This window comes from Acartia tonsa, chromosome 6, assembly GCF_053477335.1.
Source record: "Acartia tonsa isolate MP-2025a chromosome 6, ASM5347733v1, whole genome shotgun sequence".
In the NCBI taxonomy this organism is placed as follows: Eukaryota; Metazoa; Arthropoda; class Copepoda; order Calanoida; family Acartiidae; genus Acartia; species Acartia tonsa.
Genome location: NC_137265.1, coordinates 29,224,901 through 29,240,779, shown reverse-complemented (window position 1 = coordinate 29,240,779; position 15,879 = coordinate 29,224,901). Strand labels below are relative to the sequence as shown.

At 31.1% G+C, this 15,879-nt stretch overlaps 1 protein-coding gene across 2 annotated transcripts in view; it reads right to left on the bottom strand.

Moving 5' to 3' along the window:
- Positions 1-503: 503 nt before the first annotated feature.
- LOC145322320 (uncharacterized) overlaps positions 504-15,879 on the bottom strand; it is a 36,629-nt gene continuing 21,253 nt past the window's right edge. For both annotated transcript variants that reach the window (XM_080164276.1, XM_080164277.1), the window contains exons 5-11: positions 11,150-11,258; positions 9,065-9,177; positions 8,542-8,671; positions 8,115-8,195; positions 7,449-7,501; positions 5,748-5,885; positions 504-2,247 (exon numbers count right to left, since the gene is read on the bottom strand). In XM_080164276.1, the coding sequence (XP_080020402.1) occupies positions 2,187-2,247; positions 5,748-5,885; positions 7,449-7,501; positions 8,115-8,195; positions 8,542-8,671; positions 9,065-9,177; positions 11,150-11,258 (685 nt within the window). In that variant the 3' untranslated portion in view covers positions 504-2,186. The remainder of the gene's footprint in view (positions 2,248-5,747; positions 5,886-7,448; positions 7,502-8,114; positions 8,196-8,541; positions 8,672-9,064; positions 9,178-11,149; positions 11,259-15,879) is intronic.

The window sequence follows — 15,879 nt, the reverse complement described above, 5'->3', positions numbered from 1 at the left end:
TTTGCTTTATAATAAACATTATAAAACCATTCATCTTATTTTATACAAGGCATGAAACAGTTTTATCCTAAAGTAGAAAGGTTTTTTAGATTTTAAGATTTTGAACATTACTGAATCGATTCAGTTCTCCAGATTTCTGAAAGCTTCACATAGGACCAAATAAGTTTTAAGGCATATTCAATTCTTTATAATTAGATCTTTGAATGGGTTTAGGCTATGTTCCTGCCCTTTCCTACCTTTCCTAGATGCTAGGGGCACAGGCACTAGTAAATATTTAAAACAAAATTGAAAATAGTTTATAAGTAAAAGTTTTAGAAATAATACATATACGAAAGAACAATTTTTTAAACGAAAACGTCACTTTATTAACTCTTTTTTTATTGCATTGTAGTGTATTTGATCATTTGATCAATTCTATTTTCTCTCCAATATAATAAAGCTTGAATTTATTCTTTACCGCGACATACCAACCGACTAATAGGTTAAATGAAATCTAAATAATACATAGTAAATTATTTTTATTTATTTATAAAGCAATCTTTGTACAATTTTGTGCATATAAATGATAGTAATAATAGAAGTGGAATTAGATTCGAGATATGTATACTTATCTGTGAGCAGATTGGTATACATATCCACATAATTTTTTGTTGATGATGTCACACAGATTGTCGGTTGAGTACTGATAATCCCCCTCCCATTGATTTTTAAAATAAATTGTAGGGGGTTAGATAGTTTTTATCCTATGCCTAACCCCTACAGGGCATACAACCTAAACTGACCTCACCCAAAGTAAAAGATAAACAGTCTAAAAACTAAATCCCCCTCCCCCCTCTAGTTAATTATTTTCAAAATATAAGGGGGTTATAAGTGCTTACCAGGGCCTTTTGTGTGAAAGCGACTTTGTGTGTTTACCAGCAAACGATATCAAAATAAAATTGGAAGTGAGAGTTAATTAGTAATTGCATTTAGAAAAAAATCATTTCTAGTATTTCAAAGCAAGACAAAAGATTTTAAGTCTGATTTGTAAAAAATAATGCAGGTGAAAATTAATAACTAAAAAGCTCTTTTAGCTCAAATTAAAAAATAACACACAGTTTAATTAAATGGAAAAAAATCTGTGTAGTAATTTTATCCATAAAAAAGAATAAAAAAGCATAGATAAGCAAGTTTTTCTTTTTTCGTGGAGAAAAAAATTCTGCATATTTTAATCATCATATTTAGTTATACAATAAGATAAATTACAATCAATGGTTTTTATTGATTTTACGGAGACAGATACCTAGAAGTCCAATAATGTACAAGAACAAAGGAAAAAAAACCATTATAATACCGCTCTAAAAGTTGAATTAGTATTTGGTTTTAAAAAGGACTAAATTATATTTTATTTTATTTAAACCTTTTTTATTTTATTTTTGGAGTAACTTGAGGAAACGGTATTTATAATGCCTAAAAGACAAAGGAATTTTTTTGGTTAAAAACCCTCCCCTAGCCGTGGTTTTCTGTTAAATCTGTAAAATTTTAATTTTGTGGAGAAAATCTCCTGATCTAAATTTGGAAAAATTAGTGGTGTACACAAAATACACATCTCTAAGATAAACAAAAATCAAATTTACTAAAATATGTTGAACCAGTGGCTAAACCCCTAGAGGCCTCTATAGTCCCTTGATGTGATGGGGGGTGGGGGGTGGTGGGGAGTTGAACATTTACTTTAAATTTTAGTTTTAAAAAAAAGAAGGAAGTTTTTTTGTTTGGTGTAATTATTTTTCTAGGGGCGATTTCTCTTGGGGCCGGTAGGGGGGGGGGGGTGGTACCTTCACTCAAAATAGGTTAATAACCTAACTTGAAACTATATGAAGCTTCAATTCAATGTAGAAGAGAAACATATTGGATGAGCGGTTAGCGAGATCCTTTGGTACACACAGACTGATACAGGTCCTACTTCTTTTGTAGTATGACTATAAATTATACATAAATATTTATATCAAATCAATATTTCATCTGTCGGTAAATCTTGTTTCAAAAAGATAGCAACAACAAATTTATTAGTAATTTGCTGTCAATATAACCATGGATCTTGCTTTACAGAATGTAGAAATCTCTGAATTGTTTTGTGTTTTCTCCAAGAATCTAATTGTATAGAGTGTACAAATCTGTGAATTGTTGTGTGTATCCACCAAGAATTTTCAAGCAGAGAGAAATTTTCTTCTTGCCTTTTCAATTTCTTCCTTGTCCTCTGCTACTTTCCTTAAATTAAAAATCAGGATCAATTTCTTGCTGATTTGATAATGGTCCACTTTTAATCACCCTCCCCCCTTCATATACAAGTATTTGGTTGGTTGTCTTATGTGGACCAAATAATGCCATTTCTCGCGATCGTAGCGGTCATGCGTCATGTTGAAAGGGTGACGCAAGTTTCAGATCCCTGATTTCGCGATTTGAGAAAACCCTATCTTAATATTATAGCGAATTCAATAATCTTGCAAGCATCGCTTTTATCTTATAGAGAAAAATAGTAAATCAAATAGCGAAAACTGAGATATAAAATTTGCGTCACCCTTATAACAGGACGCATGACGGCGTATGACCAGTAGAAATGGCATTATTTTGTCCACTATCTGGTTGTCTATATGATTGTCCACCGTCCAGTAAGTAATATGTGTAAGGTCATTTTATACAAGTATTCAAAAAGGGGAAAAAATCATTAAATGTAGATAAAACGAAAACACCAAATTTGTATGAAACAATAATCTAAAAATTCGGAACCGTTTTTACTTTTAAATTATTTAACAAACCCTGTTGCCACTTTAATTTAGAAAGGATGGTTCATTTAAAAAAAAACATGATTTTGTCAAAAAATGTTATCAACAGTTTTCAGTATCAATATAATAGAGCTAAAAGTAAGCACAGTGTTCTTTTATTGCATTTAGTTTTTCCAGATCAACTTTGGCAGAATTAACTATATGAACTCGCCTTTATAGTTATAGGAATTATGTCTAAGGCTGAGTAGGTAAAAAAAATCCTACAAGATCTGAAAGACAATCAATTTATCCATTATCGCACTTTTTCTATATTTATGCGTTTCGCCTGATTATAAGCAGCAATTAACAACAACGAAATTAATTCGATATAAAAACACAAAACACATACGTGTTTTCAGATGTCGTTGGGGGGCAACACATCGTAGAATTTATTTGCCCCCCAAATATTATTTGATTTTTTATTCGCTTGTAGGTTTACCTTATTCCTGGTTAATAGGTCCTTCTCTTTTCTTTACGCGTTTAACATCGCAGAAGTACGGAAATATTTTTCGAATATCTTTCAAAATCGTGGGTATTCTGGTGTTTTAAAGAAACCTAAAGATGTTTGTATACATTATACATTGGATGCAAAAGATCTGAATTTTCCTTGTACTATCTAGTTTGCAAACAAAACAGTCAAAATTACTACTTCATGTTTTTTTGCTTAAAATGTTGACATGATAAACCTCTCATGAAAACAGGGATTGGACACTGAAAGATAAGTTTAAATCCCCTCTAATTTTACAAAATTATGACTTTGGTTGTTTTAAAGTCTTATAGATAATTCATTTTGACCCTTAATTATTTTTTAAACTTGCTGCTTTATTGTGTTAGTGTTGTCACTTATATTTTTTTCTACATTCCTGAGCTGCTATGTCCGACGCATAACAATAACAGTATAGAAAGCCTTAGACGAAAGAATACAAACCTTCAACCTATGTTCGTTTTATATTCGGCTGGTTACAACAATTAGTTATGAATGTCCAAGATTAATGACGCCCAACTAGTTATAGTCATAGTTCTTAAAGTAATTCCAAGACTACAGAAACATCTTTGCTTACTAAACAAGTTTGCTGTGTTATCCTTAAGATTAAAATCAGGAATAAAGTTGTTGTTAACATGGCAAAAAATGTATAATTTATTTTGCCTTTGATAGCAAACCTACTTTAAAAGGCATCTTTCCGTCTGATTTTTACTATCGCGTACTTTCTTTAATTTATATTCTCCTTTTCATATTTTTCACATTAACCTCTTATTTTCTTGATGCAATCCTTCCTTTGAAATAAACACACATATACTCAAAAATACATCTTAAATACTTATAAACGTATTTAGAATATAATTCTACTTTTACATTTTTGTTGATCTATTGTTGGTCTATTGCAACCGTCGGAATTAAAAGGTTTTGCTTCCCATAATATTATAAATGTTTCATAGAAATAGATAAAATCTATAAAAAAATGTTTTGTGTTTCTTTCTATCCTTATTTTATACACAAAACGTAAGCAGTATATTTTACAGTTCTAAATATTTAATGTTACATATTGTCGAAATGTTATACATTTCAAAACTTTTATACAAATATATATTTTTTTAAAGCGAAGCTTTTCTATAATTAGGGTCGGTCCGTACGTCCATCCATCCGTATGTTCGTTCGTTATCGATTTGCATGATGATACATTTAGGTACATCTTAGTTCAGCAACTCTACAACATATTTCACGGGGGGTAATTACCCCCCCAAGCAAATTTACCCCCGGGGTAAAAATTTTGGGGGGGGTAAAAAAAATTTGCGTCGCGCTTCGCGCGCCATTTTACCCCCCCCCCAAAAAAAAAACCGAATTACCCCCCCCCCTTCAAATTTTTTTACCCCCCCCCAAAAAAAAAAGCTTGGACGTCTATGAAAGAAACCTTGATAATTTACCTTTAAAATGAAGTGAGAGTATTTCATGACTTTACTGTTTAATGTTTATAACTTTAATTTCCCATTTTAGGTTACTAATGCATATAAAAGTAACACATATGATGATTCCTCTAGACAATTAGACATGATAGTCAGAACGAAGAAAAGTTTGATTGAGGAACAATTACTATTGTAATATTGAAACATGTATTAACTCTAGAAATTACACACTGTGGACTAATTGAAAAGAAAAGTTAAGGTACCCCTCAATAACAACAGGGATAAGTTTGTCCGTAAATGGTGCAACATCAAAAGTTAACAAAAGCTTAGTTAAAAAAGAACAGTAAACTATTATTTAAAAAAAACATAGAAAATTATTCCCGAGAGGCCGAAGGCTCAATCTAACAAAATATTAGAATTTTTATTTTAATATTCGTAGAAAACTGGCTATAATACGATATAATACATGATTCTTCAGTATGCCTGAGTACCGTATATAGAACAGCAGATATTAATCTTTTGGAAGCTATACTATAAAAAGAATTTCTTATTGTTTTGATATCTCCTTCAACTTTGTAAACCCCAAAGTTCACAGTGGACTGTTAATAGTTCATGCAATAGGCCCATTAGTAAGAGCATTCAATAATAAGCCATTATAAATTTCCCACAATATTTGGTACAATAACACAAGTCGTAGGAGTCCCACCAATACCACCCCATCCTAATCTTTTTAACTTACCCCTAACTAAAAGTAACAAAGCGTTTTTTGTGTGTGGTCCATTGGTTATGGAAAAATAATTTTCCCTTGGGGAGAATATTTATTATAAAATCTTTATGTAAAATCATATATTTGGTCTTAGGACTCTAGGGGTGTAGACGATGGTGGTATCTTTATCAATGAATGGACAGTTAGTTTATAAAAAAATAAGGGTCTGAATCTAAAAAAAATTACAGTATCATAGAAAAGATAAAACCCTAGGCGTCAAACACAACTAAAATTAACCAAAGGATGATTCAATTCTTCCTATTGATATTCATACTTACTTTAGAATGGTTTCTCTGGATGTATGGTGTGTCGGTCTGGTTTGACCGCTCCTAAAGCTACTACGCGTAGAATCAGCTGATCCAAACTTGGGCGACAGTGCGCAGTACAGTGTCACATATCCTGACATCTGGCGGACCCTAAACAAATGTAAGCCTTGAATCAGCTGATTCAAAATGGCGGACAGTGCACAATTCAAAGATACTTTAGCTTATTAAAAAAACTATACATTTAAACTTGCATATAAATCCACAAATTCGATGTGATTTTCCTGGTATTATGATCTTGTTTAATTACTCAATACTCATATATGATATATTGAGCAAATACAATTTCAAGTACAAATTGTAATAGATACTCATTTGCATATTTCTATTTATTTTCAAGTATTAATTGGCTCAAGCTTCAAAGTATTGGAATGAATTTGGCGCTTCCACAACATTACCTTGTGGTGCTCTGATAGACCCCCCCTCCTTTATTTTTATATCATTGTAAATAGGGGGGAAGGGTAGTTTTTCATTTGTCAGGTCAGGCCACTTTAGGTTAGGTTATATTATGTATTTCGTAGCTCTGTAGTAGTTAGGCTTTGGAAAAAAAACTACCCCTCCCCTTAATTTCAATTTATTTTCAAAATAAAAGAGTAGGGGTGGGGGGAGTTGTTAGTGTTCAACAGGCAATCTGTGTGAAATCACCATGAATTCTAAAGTTTGAATATAGAATATCTCCAGCTGAAGCTTACACATTCTATTCTCTCTCTCTCTTTTTTATCCCTCAAATTTTCTCTTTTTATCTATCAATCTCTTTGTCTCAATCTTTATCTCTTCCTCTCCTTTCTCTCTGTTTATATCTTTCTCCGTCTCTGTCGCTCACTCTGCTAATTTGTCATTCTATTTATCTTTTTAATCTGATTTAAACCTTTTTAGTATTGAAAGAACTACTTTAACTGTGCCCTTTAAACAATTGTTGCTAACTTGTTATTGCTGTGCTAATTGTGGACTTTAAAATTTTTTTTTTCATAGTCTTACTGCGTTATCTATGAATATTTTGCTGAAGACATGATAAAAAAAATTTCCCCTGGTAAAATTCCCTCCCTTACTATATCAAACATTTTACTAAAGTCAGAATTGTCAATTTTGACAGATTGAAAATCAACAAAGTTGAAATTGAAACAGTCCAGACGGAATTTAAATAAACAAATCAAAATATTTCAAATTCATATTTCTAAAACTAATATGAGTCAAGCATTTTAAACTGTATTTTGTTAAAAATAATTATTGGTCAAAAAAAGATTTAAAATTCTGCAAAAACTTTTTTCAATAAATAGAAAAATTACGCATTATACTGCATAAAAGATATAAAAATTAAAGCAGTATTTTAAATAAAAAAGAAGAGGGGGGAAAATCAAAACAAAGATAACATCACCCATATGTAGCGAAGCACAAAAAATGTTGACTGAGAAAGTAAATATATGTATTCATAGAACATTTTTAAAAAAAAGAGCGAGAATCATTAAATTTGTAAAAAGTAAGTTTTTATGTCTTCAAAAGCGTCACCGTCAGACCGAAGGAATCTTCTCCAAAAATTTTGGCTGGGTAATAGTATATAAATATGAACCAAAAAATCAAGTTTCCTAATAGCGCTACGGACAGATAAAGTAAATTATGGACTAACTGTTATCATTGATTTAGGAGCCTAAGACTTACCTAAATCTGGCAACAGCGTCCAACACAGTCATCCTCCCCAATTCACAGGTTGTCTGAATTTTAAACATAATAAAATATTCACATTTTGCTCCTAAATTTAATTGGTAACAATAAGTATTATGACAAAATGTATTGTTTTTTTTTGGTTCACGATAGTATGCAAATTGCTTTTCTTTTAATTAAATAGTTTAATTTGGCTACATATATAGGCTAGGAGTTTAGAATTTGAAAATTTTGAAAGGCTTGGCTATTAAAATCGCAAAATGACCAGAGTTGGATCTTTAAATCATTTTAGTGGTGAGCCAGATCGGGGTGAGCCAACTTTCCACCAATGAGAGCACAGCATTTTATGAAATGCCGCGCTGTGATTGGCTGAAATTTGGCGCAACCCGATCTGGCTCACCACTAAAATGAATTAAAGATCCAGCTCAGGCCCACTTTTCAAGGTTGGAGGGTACTTTGGACTGCAAATTCAACCTAAATTATTATTTGCTTGCTTAAAATTTTAAAGACTTTTATTAAATTGGTTGGTTGAAACTAGCAGTGTCGAAACTTTTTCACCAACAATTTTAATGTAAGGAAGGGGTAATTCAATTTTTTACAATTAATCTTGTCTCTTAAGATACCTAGACCTTCTAAACAAATGTCATGTAATCAAAGTGTCACCTGTAGATATAAAAGGACCAGGTAATGAAAGACAGCTGAATGGTCGGGCACGTGACTTTCTAAGAATTCTACACGAGTAACCTAAATGGGAAATGGGGGAAGGATTAATTGATTGTTCATTTTCATATTCTTGCAAATTTTCTGATATTTAATCTTAAATATAATATTACTGCAATGTCTTCATTATCTGTATAGTAATGTACAAGCAGTTGCCCTATAGCATATACATAGGGGAGGGAGGGCAGTAAAACATGTTAATGTCATCAAAAGACTTTAATTGAATAACAAATAGTCTAAAACAATCCATGTGAAGCTTTCCAAAAACAGACAAAAATCCTTACTACTTAAATTAAAATAATGTAGAAGATCGCTCCTCCTTTATTTAATATTTTGATTCTAATGGAGTAAATCCTTGATGGAGGTATACCTGAACTCTATTGAGCATGGTGAGACCAGAATACAAGCTTCCAATTCCTGTCCACTCCCTCCAGCTCCGAGCTTCGGTGCTCCTCTCCTCATCTGCCTCAAGAGTATCAACACAGTTATCATCTGTAGTTCTAAATACAAGGAGATTTATTTTCATGAGTAGCACAGCTCAAAGACTGGATACTCCTATTCTCATCTACCTCATGAATATCAACACAGTTATCATCTGTAGTTTTAAATACAAGGAAAATATATCCATGGGTATTACAACAAATCATAGGTATTATTTGAGATAAAAATATCAATAAACAGTAATGTAGTTTTAATAAAGAATAAACCTTGCCAGCATATTTGCCATTCAGAGTAGTTCAAAAGTAGCGCAGAAATAACTGGTATTTTCATCTTTTGCAACGGCCAACCCATGTTATGAAAGCACCATATTATATTATATTAGCGTTATTATTTTTGTGTGTGCTTATGTTGAAATACATTTATCTAAATAACAAAAATAACAGCAAATTTACCTGTAACCCAGCAGAACAACGAGCTGATCTCCATCTGTTTGTATTTCTTGGCTAGGAACTAAGGTCTCTACTATACAATATGTTCCCTGTACCAGTCTCTTCCCTGTGTCCATCTGTATAATACAATAATTATACAATATACATAGGAATTAAGGTCTCTATAATACAATAATTATACAATATGGAATTGTATAGAAACTAATGTCTCAACTATACAATATGTTCCCTGTATCAGTCTCTTCCCTGTGTCCATCTATATAATACAATAATATACAATATTTAATTGTACAGAAACTATGAATTCGAGTATACAATTTTTTTACAATATGTAATTGTATTGAAACTAAGGTCTCTTTAATACAATAATCATACAATACATTATTGAATTGTATAGGAACTAACATATCTACAATACAACAATTATATGGCGAACATTTGATTTAATAAAAGGAATTGGTTTTTTGGTTTTATAAAAGCTTCAAGATTCAATTGGCATATGAGCATCTTCCAAAAAATATACAAAATTTTATTTATGATCAACTCTATAACTCACTTTGTCCTTTGGTTTGTTTGTTATGCTCTTATAGCAAATCAAAGTTCCTGATATGATGTCTTTTAAGCGGATATACAAACTAAATACGACCAAAAAGAAATGAGCTCTTTAAATAACTTTGTCCGTCAAAAATGTTATCAAGACGAATAAAGTCACTCAATGTGACGTCATTCAAATGAGGGATTATCCATATCTTATTTAGGGGTTTTCTTTCCTACTCCTCCTCTCCTCATCCCTCATTTTTATGACGTCAGAATTTTTATTAAGGGACTTTCTTCGTCTTTATTTGTTTTCAATAATTTCTATTGAATTTTATTGCATTTATGTTTTTGAAAATATAATATGCTATAAACTGAATTATTGATTAATATTTATTTACTTTTAATAGAATTTATTACAAGTATGTAATTTTCTGTTTACATTTAATATTCATTACTGAAATTACATAGTATTAAACTGTAAATCAATTATGTTCTCAATTTTATATTTGGAATTTATACTCAAAATTAGATAGCTATTAATTTTACTACAAAATTTATAAAGTTTTTAATCCTTTTTTTTTTAATTAATTTCTTTTTTGACAGTCAAAGTCATATTTCCCTTTAAGAAGTTTAAAATTTAATCATACCATATATATATATACTAGCGTATTCGCCCCTAGCCTCTAAAGGTTTTGCCCCAAGAGGTAATTAAAAAAAAAGATTAAGTACTACTGGAGCTGCCACCACTAATTCCAAATAATAAGAAAAAAAATGGGGGGGATTTTTATTTGGGGGGGGGGGTGTTGGGGGTGTCCCACTCCCCTAGAAAATAGCCTAAAACCACCACAGGACCAGTAGGTATATTCCTGAAGAGTAGAATCCTATCGGTTTAGTGGTTACCGAGATCTTATGGGACGGACAGACAGACGGACTTTGAATTATAGATTAATGACACTATGTTATAAAGCTATTTGAATCGATATTAGATACAAGAAAAAGGCTAAAAGCATTACTACAAAAAATATTCTTTAAATATATGGTTTTGTTACCCAAAATTTTATACGCATTTTTCTCAATCTTTGTCTTTAGTCTTGATTGGTTGGTACAAACTGATATCGTCAAAGCTTTAAAATCTACAGAAAGGGCAATTTTGTTTAACGTCAATTGAGTATATACATCAATTCATCGTTCACTGTCTTATACCTTAAGATCCCTGATATTTACCTGACCAATAGGACCGAGGCGGGATAGTAACTGGTATTTACCTGACCAATAGGACCGAAGCGGGATAGTGACTGATATTTACCTGACCAATAGGACCGAGGCGGGATAGTAACTGGTAATTACCTGACCAATAGGACCGAGGCGGGATAGTAACTGGTAATTACCTGACAAATAGGACCGAGGCGGGATAGTAACTGGTAATTACCTGACTAATAGGACCGAGGCGGGATAGTAATTGGTAATTACCTGACCAATAGGACCGAGGCGGGATAGTAACTGTATTTACCTGACCAATAAGACCGAGGCGGGATAGTGACTGATATTTACCTGACCAATAGGACCGAGGCGGGATAGTGACTGGCTGAACTCATTTGATAATTGTCGGCTAAGCAAAGGACTTCGGTAACCAACGGATTCAGACTGATTTCTATTTTCTCTAAAATAAAAAAGGATGACAATATCCATTAGAAGCGAAAAAATAAATTGAAGTAAAATATTATAAATTGAATAGTTTAGATGCTTAGAGAATCGAGATCATACGAATCTCCACAAAAATTTTAGAATTCTATCTTTGATAAAAAAACAAACAAATATTTCTTATAAGAGAAAATCATGATTTCCTTTCCCCTAAACGTGGATGACTGACGGACATTTCGAATTTTAGAATAGCTTCACTACTAAGAATAATATCAGATCTTTAAAGTCAAAACAGTAATTCTAGGATATTTTTACTTGATGAATATTTGTTCATTTGTATCTCAGAAAAGGCTTTCGTCCATTATAATAGATTTAGAATATTTTATAAGCCTACTCAACTAATGTACACTGTATACAGAATACATAATATTATTAAGTTAATTAATAGATATATAAATTATACAAAATGTAGAATATATTTAGGTAATAAATCATATTTATATGTTCTTTACATTAGCAGAAGCGATGCTACTCTATTACTAGTGTCTTTCCGTTTCAACCATTAATATTATAAAAATAATAGTTATTTATTGCATCATATTATAGACAGCTTTCCGCGGATTAAGATTAATTCCAGTTTGTTGGCTTCGAATAGCCGAAAGCCAGGGCTAACAAAACTGATATTAATTTCATGATTTTTATTTCATTATTCGTGAAAATTATCTAGCATACAATAAGATACATGATTTTTCAGTACAGCTCAGAACATACTAAACGGTTTCGAAGCCAAAATAGAAAAACTATTATTGCTTGTTTTTGTAGTTACTTATGGATGTTATTGTCCTTGTTTATATAATGTAGAAACAATGTAACTAGTGTTGTCTTTTCTTTTGACGAAACAGGAATGACAAAATCCATAAAATCACAGCATGTCAATAAGACAAACTAACTTTTAAGTTGCTTCTCTCTACGTAAAGCCAGACCGTCATAGTAGAACTAAAAAAACCCTCTGAAATAGCAACTATTGATGACAACCAACCTTTTGATCGCACGACCTTTGTCTAACTTTGCATGGTAATGAGTTACGCCTGTTTTTGACCAAGGCCTTTCTTCTATTCTTACTATAGGGTTGGTTTGATACGTACTAACTTTCTTACAAAATCTTATCACAATAGAGTTGCTACGCTTTATACCTTATCATTACATACGTTAATGTAAGAAAGGTCCAAGGACAAATGCAGGAGTCCCAAACGTCGGGGTGGAAACTTAACCCAACCTAACCTATTTAAAACTATCTTACAGGTTTTTTAATGCCTAACCCCATGAGCGGGGCATATGTGTATCTTCATATTTTAACCTAACCTAACCTGTACAGAAACATAGAAAATAAATTAATATTTTAACACTCCTGCGTTTGTACACTCCGACGTTTGGGACTCCTGCGTTTATCCTGTAACCGTAAAAAAGCTTCACTTTAAATTTAGTTTCAGTTATTAAATCATCGTGTTGCTTATTATTGAATCTTGATTGAAAGTGAATAAAAACAAGGATGACAACATTCGTTAGTAGCGAAGTCCAAAAATAGGAATACGAACACAAGAAGATTCAAATAGCATTTGATGATTTGTTAAAATCAAAGTGGAAGACGAAGAAAGTCCCTCAATGACGTCATAAAAATGAGGGTTAAGGAGAGGAGGAGTGGGAAAGAAACCATTAAAAAAGAGATGGATAATCCCTCGTTTTTATGACGTAACATGCTGATTTTTTGAGGGACTTTATTCTTTTTCTCATAGTGAAAAATATATGTAATGAAGAAAATTTCTCACGTGTTTTATATTTCTTAACAATTATATTTTGTAGCATGACTGACAAACCGACGGACAAAGTAAATTACATCCTGGATGCTCATTGGTATAGGGAATCTTCACTACATTAAATAGCAGCTGAGAAAATTACAATTTCACAATAGGGTTACGGACGACGGGGGACGGACAGACAAAGAGAACCACAGAGTAGTTTCGCTACTTAATGAAATTCAATAAAAATGTAAATGTAAATAGTTTTATATTTTTATATTTCGCCTATGAAAATAAATAGAATAAAAATATGTCCAATATTATCAGGAATCTCAAGGGATAGGACAATGGACGATTAATTTATGTAAATCCAATGAAATAAATATAATTAAGATCATTGGTCAAAAAGTTTCAAACTCTGCTAGGTTACACTAACAAATAAAGATTTGATAAAAGTTTTAAGACAATGAATGAAAGATTATGTCTACAAAACTTTGGATACCATAGCAATTTATAGTCTAATGTAATCTTCATTCCTGAATATTATATTTATTTATTTATTCTCAACAAATCTTAAAGGGACTGTGAACGTAAATTTTTCTCATCTTAATATCAAATCTTAACATTATCTCATTCATAATATCTCACAGATAGAGCAAAACGCGCTTTTGTTTGCTTAAAAAACGGCTTTTTCCGACGATTTTTATAAGGTAAAGGGAAAGGAAGAAATTTTCCGTATTATATAAAATGTGCATTAAATTGCTTTTTTCTCCCATTATAGCTAAAATTAAACTTTTTCACATACATAGTTCTTGACTTTTCCTAACGGTTAAGCTGGCTTTTAACATAATCCTTGCTTTAAACCAATGTATAGTTACTTAGAAATTGATAAAATAAGCAATATTTTTTATTGAAAACCAAATACAATAACAAAGCTAGAACAGGTTATTTTATTAGTATCCAATTAACTTTAGATGGCCCATCTCTCGCCCACCTTTAATTACAAATTTGTAAATAATAAAGACGCAATATTTCTTTATAAACAGTCTGATAAAAGTGTAAACTAATTATTGAAAGTGGGTTATTTATTGTCCAACACAATAAAAAAGGATATTATTATTTTAAATAACCTATGAGGTTCAACCCTTTGTAGACAGTGAGGTATTTTTTTGTCAATAATACGAATTTAAAATAGGTCTTTATTACCTAATTACTACATTATAAAAAATCTAATTGGCAATTTTATATCACAAAATAAATCTTTAACAGTAAGTAAATTGTTTCAACTATATATGACAAGTTAAATATCCCTACAAACATTATAAGAAACAAAAACATTCAGATTTTCCCTGTTTTTTCCCTTTTCCCTCCCAAAATACCATAAAATCAAGGCATTATTCCTGGATATTTTTGTTAATAGGACGTTTTTGGTTGATCAGTGTAGTGAAATGTGATTAGAAAATGTTAAGATTTGATAATCAGATGAGAAATATTTACGTTCACACTCCCTTTAACATAAATTTATTATTTATGAATAAAAATTTTTGTAGAAAAATTTACAAGAAAGTGTACATCGTGATTCGCGGATAGAAAATGGCAGTGCTATAAACTTAAAGTAGATGAAAGTTTTTCTGTCTGTTTTAAATTTATGGTTAATCCGCTAGATCAACAAATTTCAGGGAAGCTTTGATTAATTTGTATGTCCTTTGTCGACTATTTATCCTATTTTGTAATATACTTGAAGGTATTTTTGTCTGAATCTTAAGAGTTCAATAATTACTGAACTGATTGAGTTCTCCTTATAAGGGAAGCTTCAAATGGGTTCTGGGATGGTTTTGGGCTATTTTATTTTTATATACAAGAATTGGGAGGTCTTACGCTAATTATCTGCTCCTAGATGCTAGGGGCGCATTCGCTAATAATATATATAGCATTTAAAAAAAAGGGGTCATGGCTGACATATCATATGACATTATTACTATAGGATGTATGCAAGTTTAGTTGCAAATAATAAGATTATCATATTTTTATAAAGTTACTGAACGATTGTAGCTGCTCTACTTATGTACACAAATGTTCCTGTTTGTTTATAAAATTACAATGTATTGAACACAAATAATGCATGTCTAGCCAATTTGTTTGTTTATGGCATATTTTTCTGTTTTTTTTTCTTGAGTAAAATTCCTTTAATAGTTATATAAGGTCCACCCTTTATCCCACACCCCCTGCAAAAAAGTTAAATTTCATAAGGTTCTTAAGAGTAGCAATTGCAGTGCAGGGTTTGGACTTTGAAATATGAAAATTTTCTACTTTGGCTGAAATAGTATAATTATTAGAAAAAATAAAGATTTGGGGTAGGTTATGGGGAATCTAATGGATGTTTTGTGCGATTCTCCTTCTTTTCTTATTTGATTATTCAAGTGTTTTACAATAGAACAACATAATATTTATTCTAAAAAGCAAAAGTCTCATATATGGATGCAAAATAGAGCAAATCAATTAATGAAAAGAAGAAACATTCAATACTTTTATGCTTATTGATTTACGCACATTTGACTTAAAAATAGCGTTTAATTATTTGCAAATGACATCTTATAATTAAAAAGATTTTATTTAGTACATTTATTTATTTATGCATGTATAACTCTCAAAAATACATCTCCCTATAATAGATAATATATTGAAAAAATTGCAGGTGTATAATTTCAACTGCTCTATTATTTATGCGATTACGAACTAAAACCTCTCTTATAATATATAAGCATTCCAAAGAAATTATATAAAAAAAGGAGACTTTTTTTTGTAAGAATTATAAATAGCAATAATGGAAAATGTCAAAGAAAA